This window comes from Bos grunniens, chromosome 11 (assembly GCF_055505025.1).
Source record: "Bos grunniens cultivar Pamir isolate PY7600 chromosome 11, Bosgru_T2T1.0, whole genome shotgun sequence".
NCBI classification, from domain to species: Eukaryota; Metazoa; Chordata; class Mammalia; order Artiodactyla; family Bovidae; genus Bos; species Bos grunniens.
In genome coordinates, this window is record NC_141175.1 from 35,808,932 (window position 1) to 35,828,812 (window position 19,881).

Below are 19,881 nucleotides of genomic sequence, written 5' to 3' on the forward strand. Positions count from 1 at the left end.
ATGAAGGGGCATTCATTCGCGCTCAAGTGCACTGCCCACACACATACGTGGACCACTCGCTCCCTCCCGAATCATGCCTTTGTGTTGTTCTGGGGTTAATGGCTGATGATTTGCCAAACAGAATTCTCAGGGAAGGTATGTGGCTAACGTGGCTTCACGCAGGCTTTGTTCCCTGGAGGCTGGGAGTTATTGGAATCTTGGTAAGAAACAGTGGCTAAGGTTGTGGGTAGGGGACTCAAAAAAATGTCAGAAGGAAATAATAATGTAGTTAACATTTATTCATACTTACTAAATGCAAGGCTTTGTGCTAAACATTTTACAGGAATGATCTCATTTAAGTGACACAATAACCCTATGACATTAGTAGTATCATTACCATTTGACAGAAAATTTGAGGTCATGTAAGGCTTAAGGGCAGAGGTTCTGATATACTGAACCAGCACTTACTGCAATGAAAACTTGGTGGTTTCTGCAAGGTTTTTTTTTTCTTTCCGATATGGAAATATCTTTGTCATTGCTAATTATAAAAGTAATACGTGCTCAGGACTTCCCTGGCAGTCCAGTGGTTAAGACTCTGTGCTTCCAATGCAAGGGGCAGGGATGTAATTCCTGTTGGGAAACTAACATCCCACATGCCATGTGGCTTAGCCAAGAAAATAGAAAAAAAAAAAAAGTAATACATGCTCATGGAAGAATTAAAACAACATAGAAGTGTTTAAAGTAAAACATTGAAGTCTTCCCCAATAATGCCCCTCTGCATAGACTTTTAATGCACTTCTCCATTTTAAGATACCTGGTATCTCACCATTATACTCCACAGTGGACAACTTTGCACATGTCAGTACACACTAGATGATTTCCTTAATTCTAGCAGGGGAATTGGTGAGTCAGAAGGTAGAAACATTTACATTTTGGTAACTTGTTGAAATGGATGAAGTAATTTATTTTAAGCCATGGTATTAAATGGAGGGTAAAGAGGCAGGGAAAATAGGCCTTTGTTCTGCTGGCAATAGTTTAACTAGTGCAATCTTTCTTTTTAAAGAAATTTTGTTTATTTATTTATTTGATTGTGCCAGGTCTTGGCCGCACGTGGGATCTTTGATCTTTGTTGTGGCATGCAGACTCTTAGTTGTAGCATGTGGGGTCTAGTTCCCTGACCAGGGATTGAGCCAAGGCCCCCTTGTTGGGAGCATGGAGTCTTAGCCACTAGACCACCAGGGAAATCCCTAAGTAGTACAATCTTAAAGAAATATGTTAACATATATTTAGAGACTTAAAAATGTTCATACTTTTTACTTTAGAGCAACTTATGGAAGTCTATTGAAATCAAGGAAATAAGTGGAAAAGTAATATTTAGCATGATGATAGGCAAAATTTGGGTATGACTTAAATGTCCTTCAATAAAAGAATGGTTAAACAAGTCTTGAAAAAAATTATGATCATCTTCATGCTGGAATACTATATAGTCATTAAAAATGATGGTTTTGAAGACTCTCATAACATGGTGGAAATGCTGAGAAAGTAAAGTCAAGTGAAAAAGTAATATACAAAATTATATGCATGTATGGTTATAGTTGGAAACCCTCTGTAGCTCAGTTGGTAAAGAATCTGCCTGCAATACAGGAGACCTGGGTTTTATCCCTGGGTCAGGAAGATCCCCTGGAAAAGGGAATGGCAACCCACTCCAGTATTCTTGCCTGGAGAATTCCATGGACAGACCATGGGGTTGAAAAGAGTTGGATGTGACTGAGCAACTTTCATTCATTCCATGGTTACAGTTGTACAAAAAGAAACAGTAAAGAAATAGTAGCAAAATGATAGCATTGATATGTTAAGAGTGTTGGGATTAATGCAGTTTTTCTTTTTCATTTTTTTTGGTAATATGGTTTATTTTTGTAGTAAATGTTATATTCGTTAAGAACTGTGGAATCGTTGGAAATTATCAAAAGACTTTGCTTCCTTTTTCCTCTCTGGATTTGAGTTCTTACCTCTATAAATGAAGCAGTTAGATTGAAGTTGAAGACTTCTAAGTCATCCCAGTCCTGTTATTGTATATTCTCTGATACAGGCAAGCTGTTCTTTCTGTTACAGATTCAAAGCCCAAAGTCAATCTTCATACTGAAAATGGACAGATCAGACTGGAACCTATTTTGTGACCATGAGCTCAGGTTATGCTTACATGTGTCAAAGCTTCCATATGAATTTGAAGAAGAAAACAGAATGTTGGTAGAATCTTCATAGATACATCTTTAGGCTCAGTGTTTCCCCCTAGGACATGGGGTATTCGAGCAGTGACTGCCCAGCTTGTCCCAGTGTTGAGGGGCTGTGTCTTAGACCAGCTCCCTCCCTCATTCCCCCTGCTGTGAATCTGTTACATTGGAGACCAGTAGGATTTCACTGACCCTGGGAAACAATGGGAAATAAGTGAGGCTAGCAGTCAGGGGAGGCATGTTGAGTTGATCTGGAGAAATCCAGTTGATCTGGAGAAATGTGTGTGTGTGTGTGTGTATGAAGGGACAAGGCTGGAAGAATGCCACTGTGCTGGCACAGCCTTCGTCAGAGCCCTGAAAAGGGCTGAGTGGGCTCTGACTCAGCTCTGTGACTCACCCTCTGTACTGCCGTCTCCATGCTCTGGGCACATCCTCTGGACCATTTCAGCCCAGCCTCCAGTGGAGGAAGGTGAGATCTGGGCCGGCAGCTCCGGATGACTCATCCTGCTGAGCTGGAAGGAAGGGGCCACAGCCCCCTCTCCTACACCCCTCATCACCACCCTGCCTCCCCAGGAGTCCCCATGCAGGTCCAGACCCCATGTGGACGTTATGGCTGCTCTACTAGCAGCCCCCATCGAGGCTCAACCCACCCACCCATTCAAATACCTGCTCCATACCATCACTTCCTTGGTCCCTTTCCCTCGTTGTCCCCTGTCCTTCCTGTGGGCATCTGAGGTCAGCTTATAGGGAGGCTTGTAAGCCTCTCTGGATTACCCGTCATTCTGTTCTTTGCATCTCACAACTTCCCAGTTTACAAAATAGTTTTACATCCCTTTTCTCATTGGATTCTCTGGGACTCTAAGAAGCCTGGCAGGGTAGTAAACATCACCATTCTACAGGGAAGGACATGGAAGGTCACAGAAATGAAGGAAATTTTTAAAGGAATTCATGAAGAGCATTGAGGGCTGTGATGCAAGAGGCTTGCTGGGGAAGGGCAGAGCTGTTAGGGCAACTGCAAGGCTTTTGACTGGACAGTGGGCTGGGGAAGAGGGACAGTGCTGGCCACTTTGTGACATGACAAGAAATGTGCCTGCCTTAGAGCAGAAGATGGGTGAGGTGTTTTGACTTTGTCCCAAGACCAATGAGAGGTTCCAATGAGAGGTTTTAAGTGGGGGACCTGAGGGTGGCATGCCAAGGAGCCAGGAGGCTATTTCCATGGTTCAGTTGAGAGTGGATGATCTACCTGTGAGCAGTGGCTCCTGGGATGATGTCAACCCTGAGAAAATTGTAATTTATTCCTGTAAAGAGGCCTGGAGCTCTCTGTAGATGGTGACTGGAGCCAAGCAGAGGGTGAGATGGCTTTTGGGGAAGAGGAAGGGACACAGGGGACACCACACTTAAGAGCTGAGCCAGGGAAGGAGTGCTTTCCCTGTTTTCCCTGAACAAAGGCATGTGTGGCCCCTGCAACAACAGCCTCTCAGGAAGAGGGCTTGTAGTAAGTGAAAGCACTGCCCACCTTGACCTCCATCCATGTGGACAAGACCCTGTGAAGGAGACGTGCTACTGTCACCTCACAGAGGCAAGCATGAACACCCGAGGGAACCCCTTGCTCCCCCTTCTGTCGTGGTCCTTCTCCTCTTCTACCCAGTGCTGGGCTATGCGGGTCACCAACTGAGGACACAGTCTTGGCAGGCAGCCAGTGAGTGGCCTCTTGGGAGAGTTCCCGGAACCTCCAGTGAGCTGTGGCTCCAGGCTCTGGGAAGGGGCCGGGCTTCCTGAGCCGTTTTACCCTCGGGCATTGGTGGAGGTGACAGGACTTCCAGATAAAATAGGGAATGTCCAGTTAAATTTGCATTTCAGATTGAAAGTAAAAGTATATCCCAAACATGAGATATACTTATATTTTTAAAGTATTTGATGTGTATCTGAAATTCAGGTCTGACTGGGTATCTGTCCTGTATTTTTATTTGCTAAACACAGGACAGACATCCATGGAGGTGCCTCACTACCCCCTGCCTACTAAGGCCTCAGGGATTTTCCTTTGTCTGAGGTCACGATAAGACCCAGCCTCTGCATCCCTCAGCCTCCCCTGGGACTTCATGTGGGGCTCAGGGTTGCATGGGGAGACATGCCTGCCCTGATGGCCTCCCACCTTCTGGTTAACTAGCATCGAACCCAAGCTACTGTGACCTTCCACATATCTGTGGCTCCCCACCTGGATGGACAGCTTGCTGCCTCTGCTTGTGAGGCCTAACTAGTGAGGGGACTGGGGCTCTCCTGCTCCGGCCATCAGCATCCCCCAAGGTGTCAGTTGCATCCAGGCCCAGTTGGTGGCCCCAGGAGCCTACCGCTCCCAGCCACCAGCAGCTTGCACAGTGGGGCCCAGGCTGAGGACTGGAGGAAAATGAAGGTATAAGCTCTGCACTTGGGGTAGTGTAGGTGTGTGTTTGTTCAGAGGCCTATGTTAGAAAACAGCAGCACCACATCTGGCCTGGGCTTTAGAGTTCAAGGTGCTTTCCCATGTCTGAGCTCATTTGACCCTCACCAAGTCACGGTCAGGGGTGCAGAAAGGGAGCTGCCTCCTCCTTTATGGATGAGCGACCTGGGGCTGAGAGAGGTTAGGTCTTTGCCCAGAGTCACCTATCCTAACACACGTGAGAGTGGCTGCTTCACCCTGGCACAGAGCAAAGTGCTACAGCTCGGAGTTGGTGCTCTGGGCGAAGTTCCTTCGTTCCCACAGTAGGGGGCAGACCTGAGGCCTTGCATTGAGAACCAGGCGGACCAGGTGGACAAGTCCTCTGTCCTGCCCTGGCTGTAAGCAAAAAAGGTGGGCCTCCCCACCCCACCCCCTGCCCCGCTCTCACTGGCAGAGCTTAGAGAGCTTTCTCGGGATACATCTTATCTCCCAGCCTGTCCAACAGGAGAGGGGAGCAGAAATCTTGGTGAGGACCTCCCTGGGGCAGCAGGGCTGGGCACTGAGTGCTCTGAGTGAGGATCTGGCTCAGTCACAGCAGAGTCTTGGTGAATGCTGAGCAGACTTCGAAGGAGGAGGTCACAGTGAAGAGTGCGTACATGAGGAATGGTATATATCTACTCCACAAATATTTTCTGAGTATCTGCTGTGTGCCAATCACCATTCTAGATATTGGAGATACTTAGTGAAAGTCACTCAGTTGGGTCTAACTCTTTGCAACCCCGTGGACTGTAGCCTGCTAGGCTCCTCTGTCCATGGGATTTCCTAGGCAAGAATACTGAAGTGGGTTGCCCCTGGAGAAGGATCTCCAGGGGATCTTCCCAACCCAGGGATTGAGCCCAGGTCTCTTGCATTGCAGGCAGATTCTTTAGTGTTTCTTTACCAAGGAAGCCCTGGGGATGCTTAAGGATAGAACAAATATGCATACACTGACACCTCACAGATTGCCTTCTCTTGCTTGTGAGCTATCTTGACCCCAGCAAATAGAATGTAAAATTCAGCCCCTTTACCAGTTTCTAGAAAAAAACTTTTTCCTCCAGACATGGGGGTGGGGTAGGGCATGTGTGTATAGGGTAGTGGTATTGAACTAAAGATTTATGGGGCCATGATGAGAGGCTGTCAACCCCCTCACAGGCTCTTACTCTGAATCAGTCCTCAGTGTAGGACACCCTTCTCCCAAGTCCCCGTTTTGGCCCTGCAGCCATCCTGGGGGTGCACCTGCCTCCCACTGCTCTGCCTCCCACCTCAAGCTCCCAGCCTAGCCAGGCTTTCTCCGGCAGTTTTCTCTCAGATGTCCACTCTTGGGAGGGAGGGCTTTTGAGTCATTCTGCTGTCACTGTTTGGTCTCAAAGGACACAGTCTCTTTCTGCAAGGTCCCTACTTTCTGACATGGGGATGCTGTCCCTATTCCATTTCTGCTTCTCAGAATTATTCCAGGGTGAAATGACCTTGTATCTGAAAAGAATTGTTCTCAGAACCCTCCGGCACCGTAGGTCATGTCAACGAGAAACACACTTGACAGCGGCTTGCTCTCAGTGGTTGGGTCAGCCAGCAGAAGAGCAAGCCCAGCGTGTTTACAGGAGGAAGGCTTGAGCTGTGCCCCTCTAGTCCGAATCAGATGTGATTTAGCATCTTATTCTCACACTTTTGTTAATAAAACAAAACAATAAACACATACTACCATCAAAAGAACATTGACAGCCTGTGTTTATGTGTTTATGCTGTATCTGTCTCTAATGCAACCACTATGTAGATTTTTTAACAAAATGAGTTTTCACTCACTGTTGGGGGGTATGTTAATTAAACCAAAGAGGGAGAGCTGATCCTTTTACTGTGTCTTTCTTTCTTGCTCTTTCTCTTCCTTTCTTATTTTTTTACTTTCTCCCTTAAAACAGAGATGTAGGCCCTTCCATTAACATTGATTTTGGCCATCTCTGACAAGGCTAAAGCAGAGAAACTGGGTTCTGAGTATGTTGGTTTTCACTCTGCAAAGACTCCAACCAGTCAGGCAAATACTCTACATCTGCTGTTCCCAGATAGGGTAGCTGCTCTACCCTACCCTTCCTGGAAAGGACCTTCCTGTGAGATCTGGATACCTGAATATGGTGCCTAGGGCAAGAGATGTGTGAATGAGGAGAGCAAGGAGAGACGAAAGGAATGGAAAAGAAGAGAAAAGAAAAAAGGAACATTGAGAGAGACAAGAGAATTAGTGTAAGCTTTGTGAACTCAGTGACAAAAATAACAGACACGATGGCCATCTATACTTTTTAATGAGGAGTTTGATCTTTTGGCTGAAAGTAATAGAAACACAGCTGTAATTAGCTTGGGCCCCAAAGGAGGAGGCATTAGTTCACTTAAGCTGACTGTGGAGACAGCAGAGGGAACAATTGGGTTCATGGACGCCCTCAGGACTCACCCTCCTCTTTTGGGTGTTGGTTCCCTGAAGCTCTCAGGGCTGTGCCAGAGTAGAGAGAACTCCTCCCACCAGTGCCAGCACTGACACAGACCCCTGAGACATCTTGGCAAACAGCAACATACCATTTTTCAGTCGTCAGATTTCAAAAATGTTCAACTCTGATACTCTCAACTATTGGTGAAGAACGGGGAAAATAGAGATACTAATGCTCTGATATACTGCTGGAGGGGGTGTAACTTGTCCCAGCCACTTTAGAGGGACAGTTGACTCTATTTATTCTCTCTCTTTTTTTTTTTTTTGGCCTTGCTGTGTGACTTGCGGAATATTAGTTCCCTGCTGCTGCTGCTGCTGCTGCTAAGTTGCATCAGTCGTGTCCAACTCTGTGCGACCCCATAGACGGCAGCCCACCAGGCTCCCCTGTCCCTGGGATTCTTCAGGCAAGAACACTGGAGTGGGTTGCCATTTCCTTACAGGGATCAAACCCATACGCTGGGTTGTGGGGTGGGGGGCAGTGAAAGTGCAGAGTCTGAACCACTGAAACACCAAGGAATTCCCTCTATTGTGATTTTAAAGGGCTTCCCTGGTGGTCCACTGGTTAAGACTCTGCTTCCACTGCAGGGGGCGTGGGTTCAGTTCCTGGTTGGGGAAGTTCGCATGCCTTGAAAGTGAAAGTTCCTCAGTCGAGTCCAAGTCCGACTCTTTGTGACCCTATGGACGGGGGCCTGCCAGGCTTCTCTATCCATGGAATTTTTCAGGCAAGAATACTGGAGTGGGTAGCCCTTCCCTTCTCCAGGGGATCTTCCTGACCCAGGAATCAAACCAGGGTCTCCTGCATTACAGGCAGATTCTTTACCAGCAGAGCTACCATGCAGCCAAAGGGAAAAAAAAGAAAAACAATTTGCAAACTATAAAAACAAACGTGAATATTATTACTCTGATGATGCCACTTCTCAAAATCCTGACCAGTAACTCTCACACGTGTACGTAAGGAAATATAGGCAAGGGTGTTATTTGAAGTGTTGTTTGTAGCACAAAATTAGGAATAACTTAAAGGTCCATCTTTATAGTATCTTTTATACTCTGAAAACATGGAAACTTAAAAAGAATGAAATATACACTGACATAAACCCCTAAGATATCTTGGTAAATGAAGAAAGTAATTTGCAGAATGATACATACAATATGGTGTCACTTAAGTATAAACAAAAACAAAAGTTTGAAGGTATGTCTGTGTGTATGTTTATAACATATTTCTAAATGTGCCCAAATGCATAGAGAAAGTTCTGGTGAGGGACTAAGATTAGGGGTTGGGGGGGGCGGTCACAGGAGACTAGCAGGCTTGAATTTTTTCAATGATAACAAATTATGTATTTAGACTTAATTTTTAAAACTTAAAATGAAAAAGCTACGGAAGCATTCTGATTGGTTTAACTTTGGTCATGTGACTATTTCTAGACCAAGCTCTGTAGCCAAGGAGCCCCTAGGGTTCTATGACTGGCCCCAACTGGGTTACACACTCACCTCTGTGAACCTGGGCAATACATTTGATTGGCAGCTCTTTCCATAATTACATGTTGGAAAGGTGAAAGAGGAGTTCCCCTAAAGGAGGGAGGTGTTGTTCTAGACAGGCAACATGATAAGTCCCTATAGTGAAAGCTTTTGAGCCAGCATTGTTGTGGATTTATGTAGGTGTCATCCAAGGCTGAAATGCTTCATCCGGTATATTTCTATGACAATATAGGATAAGGATTTGTTCTGCTCACTGGAAGTTCACCCATGGAAGTTCTGGGAATACAGTTGTTGTTCAGTTGCTTAGTTGTGTCTGACTGTTTGCGACCCTATGAACTGCAGTACGCCAGGCTTCCTTGTCCTTCATTAGCTCCTGGAGTTTGTTCAAACTCATGTCCATTGAGTCAATGGTGCCATCCAGCCATCTCATCCTCTGTTGCTCCCTTCTCCTTCTGCCTTCAATCTTTCCCAGCATCAGGGTCTTTTCCAATGAGTTGGCTCTTTGCATCAGGTGGCCAAAGCATTGCTTGGTATAATAGATATTTGTAGAATGGAGACAACACTACCATAGTCTATGGTTATTTTCATAGTAATCTACAAATGGACAGCTGCAAAGGCAGCTCCTCCCAATGCTCTCAGCAAGGGCAGAAGAACAAAGGAAAGGGAAGACAAACCACCAGCTCGGGACTTCTCCCAAGGCCAGGGAGTGGTCGTGACACAGGCTGGGACAGTTTGACGATGATGTGGACTAGGTGTGGGGTTGGGCAGGGGGAATGTCTTCAACCCAGTTGCTCACACCCACTCATGACTAAGTGGTGATTTCTTTCCAGGCTACTGAGAGTTTGTAAATGCTCCTTTAGCTGGTGTAATACCTCACAGTTCAGCTATGGGAGATGGAGACACAGTAGAAGAGAAGGTGGCAAAAAGGCCCAGGTCACCCAGGATGGGAGACCCTTGGGGGGGAGTCATCTAACTCATCTAGATCCTTTCCTCCTCTGCAAAGTGACGAGGATCTCCTAAACAGTCTCTCCATGACGCCGTGACCATGTTCCTTCACTATCCATTGTAAACATGGAGGCATCAGCCACAACCATAATGAGGGTGTGGTTTTCGAAGAGAGGCCCCTGAAGAAAGAAGAGCAGAGTCCCAAGGATTGAATCTTGGGGGGTAACCCCAGCAGGGAGGGAAGGGTTTGTAAAGGGTACCAAGGAAAAGAAGGAGTGGTCTCAAAGGAACAATGACAGACAGCTAGAGGTCGAGAAAACCAAGGGTACAAAAGCTTCTAGGAAGGCCTTCCCCTACCCCTGCAATGTTAACACTGGTGCTGCTGGAAGGATGCCTATGGGGCTTTGGAAAGAGAATGGTCCCAGAAAACAGGTGAGGCTAGAAGTCAGCCTGCAGAGGAGAAAGAGGGATATGACGTCCAGTTCTTCCTCAAAAACTTTCCCAGCTGTATCTAGCCTACGAGGTGAGCCCCAGGACAACTGGAGACCCCTTCCTCCTTCCTATCTTGCTGCTGGATGCTCGCCTCTGCCCCAGAGAACAACCGTTCTGCCCCTGGTCTACAGGCATGGAAGCCTCAATCCTGAGCCCCAGACCTGACTCTAGCCATTGTCACCCCCTCTGCAAGATAACTGGATCCTGCTGGGTCCTGCGCCCACCCCACCTCTCTACTCCCTGTGGGCTGAGGTCCTCCCTGGAAGGGCGCAACCAGCTGGAACCTTTCTTCCCAGGACTGGCCTCCCAAGAGCACGATGGCAGAATGAGCTTCCTTTAGCCAGCTCCAGAGCATGCCTGCCCAGAACCTCGGTGTTCCAGGCCATGTGGTTTTCCTGTTTATAGTCTTCCCTGCCAGGCACGCTGTTGAGTTCCCAGCATGCCTCTCACTTAAGCGCACTTCCTGAATGGAGAAATAGGGGAGAAATAATATGGTCTTAAGACACAGCACTGAAGTATTATAATATTAGACATATACATAAATATATAATATATAAATCATATAACATTGTAATGTATACAGCATCCATATTCCTATTAATATTAGTTTATTTTAGGGGGGTGAGGCTTTACTGTAGATACACAATTTGTATCTCTCTTTTTTTCCTCACATAACACCAAATCACAAGCATTTTACCAGGCCATAAAAAAACTTGTGAAGGCATTTTAATTAAGGCCAGGAGAGGCCAACGTAGAAACCAGTGTATAGTTGTAGGCAAAGGAGAAGGTGTGAGTGGAGAAAGAAAGCATAAAGATGCTACAAGGTGAAGGAGTTCAGCCAGGGGTCCCAGTGGGGCCACGAGGGTGGAGGCTGAAATGGCAAAGCTGGTGGTGTCCCAGATGAGGAGTTGGCTTGCCCCTGTTTGCTGACCCGAATTTGATCCCTGGGTTGGGAAGACCCTCTGGAGAAGGGAATGATGGCAACCCCCTCCAGTATTCTTGCCTGGAGAATGCCATGGACCGAGAAGCCTGGTGGGCTATAGTCCACAGGGTCACAAAGAATTGGACCCAACTGAAGTGACTTAGCACTCACTCACTGCCTTACTCTCACTCCTGCAGGTGCTCTAGTGACCCTCAGAGATCAGGCAGGGAGTCTACACTCTTTAGGTTCTATGGATTCTTCTGGTTGGAGAAACTTGAGAATTTTAATTGTGGCAACCAAACCGATTTAGTTGCTGTACGTTGGGTTGAGTCTAGCTTGGCTCAGTTTTCCCTAAGGAACCAACAGGAGCTAGAGATGTGTATGTCTGGTAGAGATGAGAAACCCAAGCCAGATAGCCCACGGACTGTGCACATTCTAGGGTGGGTTTTCAGATACATTTCTTTCGTTTCCCACCACCTTGTCCCCTCCCCAGCCTCGTCATCGCTGGCCACCTCAACTCACACAGCTGGGATTACACCCTGGTGAACACCTCCCTCCTTTGCTGTCATCTTTACCCAGCATTTCATTCATTCATTGGAAATATTTAATGAGCATCTCCTGGGTGTCAGATGCCATGTTATGCTGTTGTTATAAGTCACATCCTTGTCCTCAAGAAGCTTCCATTTACCTAGCAGTCAGCTCAGGGGACCACAGAGATCACCAAACCCTTTGTCTGATTATCAGACTTCTCCCCTCACCATTAACCGATGACAGCTTTGCACACTTCCCCAGAAAAATATGCACATGCATAGACATGTGCATGCAACTGTGGGCAGCACCAACCTCCTGAGGCCCATTTATCATTTAAGGATCTATGTTCCCCAAGTTGCAAACAACTGATCTAACTGTCTCATTTTATAGATCAGGAAACTAAGACCTAGAGACAGAAATGACTTGTCCATAGTGGATTATGGGCTGAGTCAGCCCTGGAAGCCAGGTGACTGGCTCCGCAGACACTGCTCCACTGGGCTCCTCTCTCTTCCCTGTTGGCTGGAGGAACCAGGCTAGAGAGGGGATGTAGGCCAGTTCCCTTTTCAGCTGCCAAGACCAGGGTGTCCAGCCTACAGGCTCTGGCTTTCACCAGCCCTCTGGCTCCTGGGGTATACGGGCTGGTGATCAGGAGCTCCCAGAACAGTCTCTCTGACCCTGACCACCCCAACAGGTTCCCCCAGACGTCAAAGGAAATGTGATAGAGGGAACAGGATGTGTTTTCCTGCAAAATCACTTGTCTCACAAGATGATTTGCATACTGGTGGGACACAAATGTCAGTCCCTGCCCATTTCCTCCCTAGAGAAAAGTGTTCCCATCACAGCTTTCCCTGCAAAGGAGGAGACAGCTGTGTGGGCACAGCCCCAGGCCCCCGGGGGATGACTTCCTGATAGAAGGGAATCAGACATGAGTGAGGACTCCTGGAAGTAAGGAGGCGCCTTTATTTGACTTCTTCCCACTCCCAGGGCTTGGCTGGAAGGGGCTCATGGCTCCAACTCTGGCAGTCAGCCTGCTTCTGTGATCCCTAGAGCCCTGGGCATCCCACCTTGCTCTATATTTGTTGTTGTTTAGTCTGTAAATCATGCCCAACTCTTTGTGACCCCATGGACTGTAACCCACCAGACTCTTCTGTCCATGAGATTTCACAGGCAAGAATACGGATCTTTCCTCCTCCAGGGGATCTTCCCAGCCCAGGGATAGAACCCACGTCTCGAGTCTCCTGCATTGGCAGGCGGCCTCTTTACTACTGTACCACCTGGGAAGCCCTATATTATTATTGGAGTTAAATAACTGGAGGTTCACTTGCTAAAAGAGAGGGTTGACGTGATGATAGGTAAAAAATAATAATACTTAGTGTTTACTCTGTGTCAGACATTGCTCTAAGCATGTTACATGGATTGTAAATTCATTTAATCCTCACAAGGATCCATTGTGAGAAATCAGAGTTCAGAGAGGTTAAGTACCTTGCACGCATTGCATTTAGTTGTCATATTCTCTTCCAGTTTGGAATAGTTTCTCAGCCTTTGTTTATCCTTTAGTGGCTTTGTGAAATGCTCCTCAGTTCAGATTTATCTGCTGTCTGGCTGGCTGAGCTTGTATGGTCCGTTTGGTGGGCACCGAGGTCAGGTCCCGCAGCTGCAGAGGGGAGGAGCCCGGGCCAGGCACAACCTCCGGTGAGGGGCTCAGGGGAAGCCAGAGGAGGAACCTGGGCTGCCAGCTTCCCCACTTGGCGGATTTACTGGGAAGTGCCCCGAGAACGACAGAGGCTCTGTGGGGGCTTGTCCGTCACCCTTTCCCAGGAACAGCCAAGAGAGAACACGAGGGTGTGTCTCGAGGCCAAGTGCTTCCCGTTGTGGCTTCACTGAGGGCTCCACCAGCCCGGCCCCGCCTGGGAAAGGCAGCAGAGAGAGACGTCGGGATGTCCGGGAAAGGGCGGGTGGGGGAGACCAGCAGGCCCAGTGCTAGGAAGGAGCTGCCCCTTTCTGGGAAGGACTTTGATGCAAGAACCCACCCCTTCACCCCTCCCTCCCCCACACCCTGCACTCCAGCTTCCGGAGGTCCCAGCCCGGTTCTCTGGAAGGCTCTCGGGGAGGAGGCTGCAGCCTGATTCTAATCAGAGGCTGAAAGTGGAGAAGGGGGGCTGGAAGGCGGCTGGCTTCACTTGGCCCTGAGCCTGTGTGTTCCTCAAGGGCTCCCAGCGCAAGGCCCCGCCTACCTTTGCAGGAGCTCCATCAACAGGACTGAGGGCTGCAGAGTCTTTGATCCTGCCCCTCAGCTGCCCAGAAAAGTTCTGCCTTAGGCAGTAGTGGCTTGTTTGTTCGTTCATTCCTTCCTTCATTTTGTGGCTGAAGATCCATGTTCCTCACCCTGACCTCACCCTCCTGGGGAAGAAGCTTGGTGGGCCCTCCAGGTGGCTGTCTGGGACTGGGCCTGCTTCTGTTGAGAACACGGGTCCGCTCAGCTCCAGGGCCTTGGGTTCAGGCCACAGCCAGGGCTGAGCCAACCCCAGCTCAGTTTACAGTGTGGTAACTGTAACCACCTGGGGAGGGCGGTGCCTTAGGGAGCCAACCAGAAGCGGAGCAGGGAGAGGAGGAAGGAAATACAGAGTGAGCCCAGAGGCCAGCAGGCAAGTGGACATCACCTGAGTTCATGCACTGATCACCAGCAGGTATGCTGTGTTCTACCCTCACTAGCTGTTGACAATTGAACAAGTTCACATAAAAATCCAGACTTCTGATTTTTCTTGACAATTAGAAAGATTTGGCAACCCTGAGCCTGCCTTTCACGTTGGCAGCCATTGTAAATCAGAAAACTTTATTGCGGAAACTCTCTTCACTAGTTCCATTACCTGCCTGTTCCCCAAGGGCACCTGTGATCTCATTCAGGCCTCACCACCATCCTGCTGAGGCCAGAAGCATTAACCCCATTTTAAACGTGAAGAAAGCGAGGGGAGAGGTCGGTAGCCTCGCCCAAGGTCCTGGCCAGGGAAAGGCAGAACTGGGCTTCTCATCCAGGTAATCTCCTCCAGATCTGGGCTCTCTGCATGCCCCTCAACTTTTCCCTGGTCAGAAGGCTGGTACTCCCAGCAGCAGCTGGGAGGACTGCAGATGCAAACAGAAAATGAAAACCCTCTGACTGTCCAGGTCTGGGGCCTCCGAGGCCTCAGCAGAGTCCTGAGCTGGGTGAAGTAGCGCTTAGCTGAGGCACTGGAGAGGCGACTCTTTACCCACACATGGAGCAGGAAGTGGCTGGTCATTGGTCCCACCTCCTCTCAGACAGGCAAGAGGACCCGGGCACCTCTGGTCAGTCTGGGTGGTGTCTCCCTTCCTGGCTTCTCTCCCTTTGCTGGAAGCTGTCTCCTATGGCAGGATCTTGCTCCATTGGCCTTTTTACCACACATGGTGCAGGCCAGAACCATTGCTGGTTGCGAATCACGGCACAGTTCAGACCAGTCAAGCTTCCCTGAGCAGAAGCCGTCTTCCTGGTCGGTTGTACGTGTTCCTTCCTTCTGGAGAGGCTTGCTGACCCTTTTCCTGGAAGGGTTTGTCCAGTGTTCCTGGCAGTTTTTGGGAATAAATGGAGGAGCAGTGCCTGAGGATGGCAGGGCGTCAGAGGAGGAAGGGTAACTGCCTTATAAAAATAGCTCCACTGTGTATGGCACTCTATAAATCCATTCACATCCACGTATAGTATTTGGTTCTCACAACTTGATGAGTCAGATAGAGTAGCAATTGGCAAATAAGGCTCATCTAGGAACAGGCACGGGATTCTGAGTTCCATTCTTAATCATGCAACTTACCTTGAGCAAGTTTATGCCTTCTCTTTCAGCTTTTATTTCCTCATTGACTAAAAAAGATAACAGTTTCTTTATAATGGGTGGTTTTTTGTTTTGTTTAATTAAAAAAAGATGCTACTGTCTCCTCTGCTCTATAACTTCCGGGAGTATTGTTCACATGGACTACCATGGATCCCCTTGAAACTGTGCCACCCATGGAACTCATGTGTATGTCTTGATGTAATCTATGTGCTAACACAAAGCCTGGGAGATAGTAGGTGACTAACAAATGCGTATTGAGTGGATGAACTAACTCACTCTGTCAGGATGGATTTTGAGGGGAGCTCACAGGAAGAAGGAAGTAGTGCTGGCTCCCTGTGGCTGGTATTGCATTTCCTGCCCATTTTTTTCTGTGACTTTTGCCAAGTTGCCCTTTGTCCTAGGCCTCTGGGCTCCGAGCTGGCTGGAGGCACAGACTTATCTGTGGGGACTGGAGAGCTGGGTCTGGACTGGGTAATGACCAGCCTTCCGCTCACTTGAAGTTTCCGCTGGGGGGACTGGAAGCCACAGCATCCAGATGGCTAATTGCTTTGTGCCTGTTTCTGCAAATCACAGTGATTCACTGTCCCTGCTGAAAACACGCTCTCGTTTCAAAGATTTAATGGTTTCCAAAATTAATTTAGCCTCATCTGTTATCCCCCTGCCCTTCTGCATTGTCCCCTCCCCCCAGTATCCTCCCCCATCCCAGGATGGAGTTTTCCGATCCAGAAAACCCGCTTTCACCCTGCAGGGCATAGTGGAGAGGGGTGGGGAAGGCAGGCTCCTTTCCAGGGTCACCTGAGCACATACTGAGCGTGGATTTTGGGGGGAAGAAACCTGGGAGGACAGGGCTAATGTTAGGAACACACTTACCTCCCACCATCCTACATGCTTTTGACCACCCAGCACACTGACTCTCCTAGATGAAGAACTCCAAGAAGCTCCCATTTGCACTGCTTTGCTTATAAGACTTCCAAAAATCATCTTTTTTTTTTTTTCCTTCGCATGTGAGAGACATGGGCAGCTCTGTTTTAGGCAACTCTTTATGGTTCCCTGAGACCTTAGGGCCAGAGCTCTGGTTAAGAGGCCAGACTTTAAGAAGTTTTCCTCCATCTGATTCTGAATTGTTTCTTGACCATCTTAAGACTTCTGTTCTTCCCCGGTATATAATCCCTCCCTCTGCCCACTATTCATTTATTTAATAAACAGTTATTGAGCTTCTTTGTGTATCAGGCATGTGCTAAGGATTGAGAACACAGTAACCAAAAACCTCCACAATCCTGGCCTTTCAGGATTAACTTCCAGTCTAGAGTAGAGAAAGAAAAGGCCTGAGGCTAGCAGGCTGATACATTCTGTGTTAGGGAACAGTGGGGGTAAGGGAACACCCCATCTGGAGGAGCCAAGAAAGACCACTGGACAAGGTCATGCCTGAGCTGAGCCCAAAGTGATTAGAAGGAGTTATCCTGAAGAAGAAGAAAAAAGAGCGGGGAGAAGAAGAAGAGGACAGATGAGCAGTGTCCAGGTAGAGGAAATAGCATAAAGTCCAAGGCGGGAGAAACCGTGGTTCATGCTGAGGAGCTGCACACCTGTGCAGCATGACTGGTGGGAAGACAGGGAAAGCAGGAGTGGTGCGAAAGGTGGCTGAGGACACACGTGGAGCCAGAGCAGCAAAGTCCTGTTAGCACCTGTGGAGTCACTGCGGGATTCTAAGCATGGTCCAGTGTGTGCTCTGGAGAAAGCAGTCTGGCTGCAGTGTGGAGAATGGATTGGATGGATAAGACTAGAAGTAGGAAGTCAGTCTGCAACGGCTGCATCTTAAAAGCATTCTGAGACCCTGGGTGAGATATTGCTAACCATATTTTATGATACAAATCGAGAAAATATCTTTATGGACTTGTAAAATTCTCTCTGTGACTCTTTTGGATTTTGCTTTATATATTTTAAGACTGTGATGTTGAAAACATTCAGATTCCCAGTTATCACATCTTCTTGGTAAATTGTTCCTTTTATCAGTATGAAATGTCCCACTTTTATCCTTATAATGCTTTTTACCTTGAATTCTATTCTGTTTTGTCTGTCAGTAAGAGAGTCATTGAATCAATCATGGTATATCTATGGCCAATAAAGTCACAGAGAGAGGCATTCAGATATAATATGCCTCCTGATGAAAGTCTACAACACTGTCTATTAAGTATTCTGGTCAAAAGCTGAACCTGAATCAGATAAAAATTCTATATCTTGTTACCGATTCACAGGAAATACAGGGTCCAGAAAAAGATGTAAAGAATACACAAAGAGGCAATCATAAAAATCCAGACCAAAATCCAGAAATTCTCAAAAAAAGATACAATTCAATAGATATAATAGAGAAATAGAATTTTAAATATATTTAACATATACTAAATATAATATTTAATATACATAATGTAAGTATATGTGAGGAATAAAAAAGGAAGAACCTTACAAATTAAAAGAGACTTAAAAGATATATAGAACAAATACAATTTGATAAAAACAAACTTGATAAAAACATTTTCAGTGTGATACAATAGCCAAGAAGTGGAAGCAACCCTAATATCCACTGACGGATGAATGAATAAACAAAAGGCGGTATATACACAGGTGGAATATACAGTGCCACAGCATGGATAAACCTTGACAACATTAAGCTAAGTGAAGTAAGCCAGTCACAAATGGACATATACTGTATGATTCCACTTATATGAAGTAATTAAAATAGTCAAATTCAAAGAGACAGTAAGTAGACTGGTGGTTACCAGGGATTAGCTGTTGTTTCATGGGTATAGAATTTCAGTTTTGTGAGATGAAAAAGTTCTGGAAATCTGTTTATAATAAGGTGAAAATACTTGACGCTACTGAAATGTATGCTTAAGAATGACTCAGATAGTAAATTTTATGTTATATATTTTTTTAACCACTATTTTTAAAAAGAATAGGTTCAAGGCAAAAAAAAAAATGTGTGATAACGACACTGTGGTTATTTTTAAAGAGAGTCCTTAGCTGTTCTGGACGTGTACTGAAATATTCACAGCGTAAATAATAAGGAATCTTGGACTTGCTTCAAAATAATCTAAGACAAAGACGGAGGAGTGAGTGGGGATAGAGCTGAAATAACGTTCCTTACATGCTGCTGCTTATTGAAGCTTCTATAATGGGTATAGGGAGCATCATTATATTATTTTCTTTATTTTGCTTACGTTAGAACATTTCCATAAAGTATTAGTCAGCTTTTCTGTGCTAACAATTCTTTAAATCTCATTAACAAAATTTAGAGAGGCACTCACTCTCTGATGTGGACTCAAAGGACATTTTATATCCTAAACTGTCACAGTTTCTTTTTGTACAGGTTGGTAGTTCTTTTGGTGATGCAATTTTCTCAAAAACTTTGCCTTTTTTTTTTTTTTTAAAGAACTGTTTGATTTCAGTCAACTCTGTGTGTCCAGTGTTGTACCCATAATTCTTTTGGAGACTTGCCTCTCTTTTGTGACTTTGTTACAGATCTGCTCCTGTGGAAGGCTGTGCATACTCCCTTTTTAATCCAACTGAAAGTATTTACTAGGGGCCATCTCATAATAAGCTTCCCTCGTTGCTCAGATGGTAAAGAATCTGTCTGCAAGTTTGATCCCTGGATTGATCCCTGGGTTGGGAAGATCCCCTGGAAAAGGGAATGGCTACGCACTCCAGTATTCTTGCCTCCACACCCCCAGGCTTTAGGTAATCAGTTCTTTTTCTGTCTTGACTTCAAAACTTTAAAATTTATTCTTGATATTCTCTTGATAATGTTTTTGATATCTCATTTGTTATCTCATTTCTGGAAAATTCTCACATATTCTTTGAAAAAAATTACTTTTTGTCACCCTTTTCACTTTCTTCCAAATTCTTACTATCAGATTCTTGCCACTTCTTTCTTATCCCATCTTTTTATCTCTTTGATGTTTCTGGTTATGATCTAGAAAACAGTCCTTACTTCTGTTTTCTAAATCACTCAAGTGTCACACCTCAGAATAGAGCTACAGATGGTGTAAAACTGCTTAGCCACAGTCTAGAATTGGCCCCACAGTTAATGCACACCCCACAATTCATGTTTCAGTCATCCAACCCCCTCTGTTTCAGTTTGTTTGACTGGTGTATGGGACCAGGAGCACAGGGAACTGGCACCTTTGGCTTCTTCCTTTGCTGTCTATGTGAGTAAAACATTGTCTAAGTCTCAAGGTGGCTAATTACATCTTTACTGGTTAAATCAGTTAGGTCTTGACTTTGCTTTGCCTTATATGCATGGACTTGACAGATACTATCTGTTGATTTTCTCCATGGTAATTGAGGCGTTAGTTCTCTTATATTTCCCCTTTCTCATGTTCCCATATAGGTGTAGACGTGATTTTAAAAATTAGTAGTCAAATGTGAAACTGTACAACCATACAACACTGGGACTTGACTCACATCCTGGGACGCAGCAGAGCCTCCTTTCCCCCTGTTGCAAATGCTTATCTTATGATTTTGTAAATATAATTTACTGCTGAAAAATAGTA

The 19,881-nt window shown here is 46.3% G+C and overlaps 1 protein-coding gene and 1 long non-coding RNA gene across 5 annotated transcripts in view; one reads left to right on the forward strand and one right to left on the reverse strand.

Annotated features, from left to right (window-relative positions):
- Positions 1 to 19,881, forward strand: part of SLC4A1AP (solute carrier family 4 member 1 adaptor protein) — a 75,642-nt gene that overhangs the window by 42,226 nt on the left and 13,535 nt on the right. Inside the window, exon 14 of one of the 3 annotated variants that reach the window (XM_086326084.1) lies at positions 7,429 to 8,320. The exons of the other annotated variants lie outside the window; for them this stretch is intronic. Within the exon in view, the coding sequence (XP_086182210.1) occupies positions 7,429 to 7,457 (29 nt within the window). The 3' untranslated portion in view covers positions 7,458 to 8,320. Of the gene's footprint in view, positions 1 to 7,428; positions 8,321 to 19,881 lie in introns of those variants that run through there. 3 annotated transcript variants of the gene reach the window in all.
- On the reverse strand, positions 6,937 to 14,052 carry LOC147362912 (uncharacterized). Of its 2 annotated transcripts, none has more exons than XR_015136598.1 (3): positions 13,733 to 14,052; positions 12,981 to 13,405; positions 6,937 to 10,508 (listed from the first exon to the last, which is right to left on the reverse strand). It is a non-coding gene; the product is annotated as an uncharacterized LOC147362912 (long non-coding RNA). The 2 variants fall into 2 exon arrangements; XR_015136599.1 differs by having other exon boundaries at positions 12,981 to 13,152; positions 13,733 to 14,024.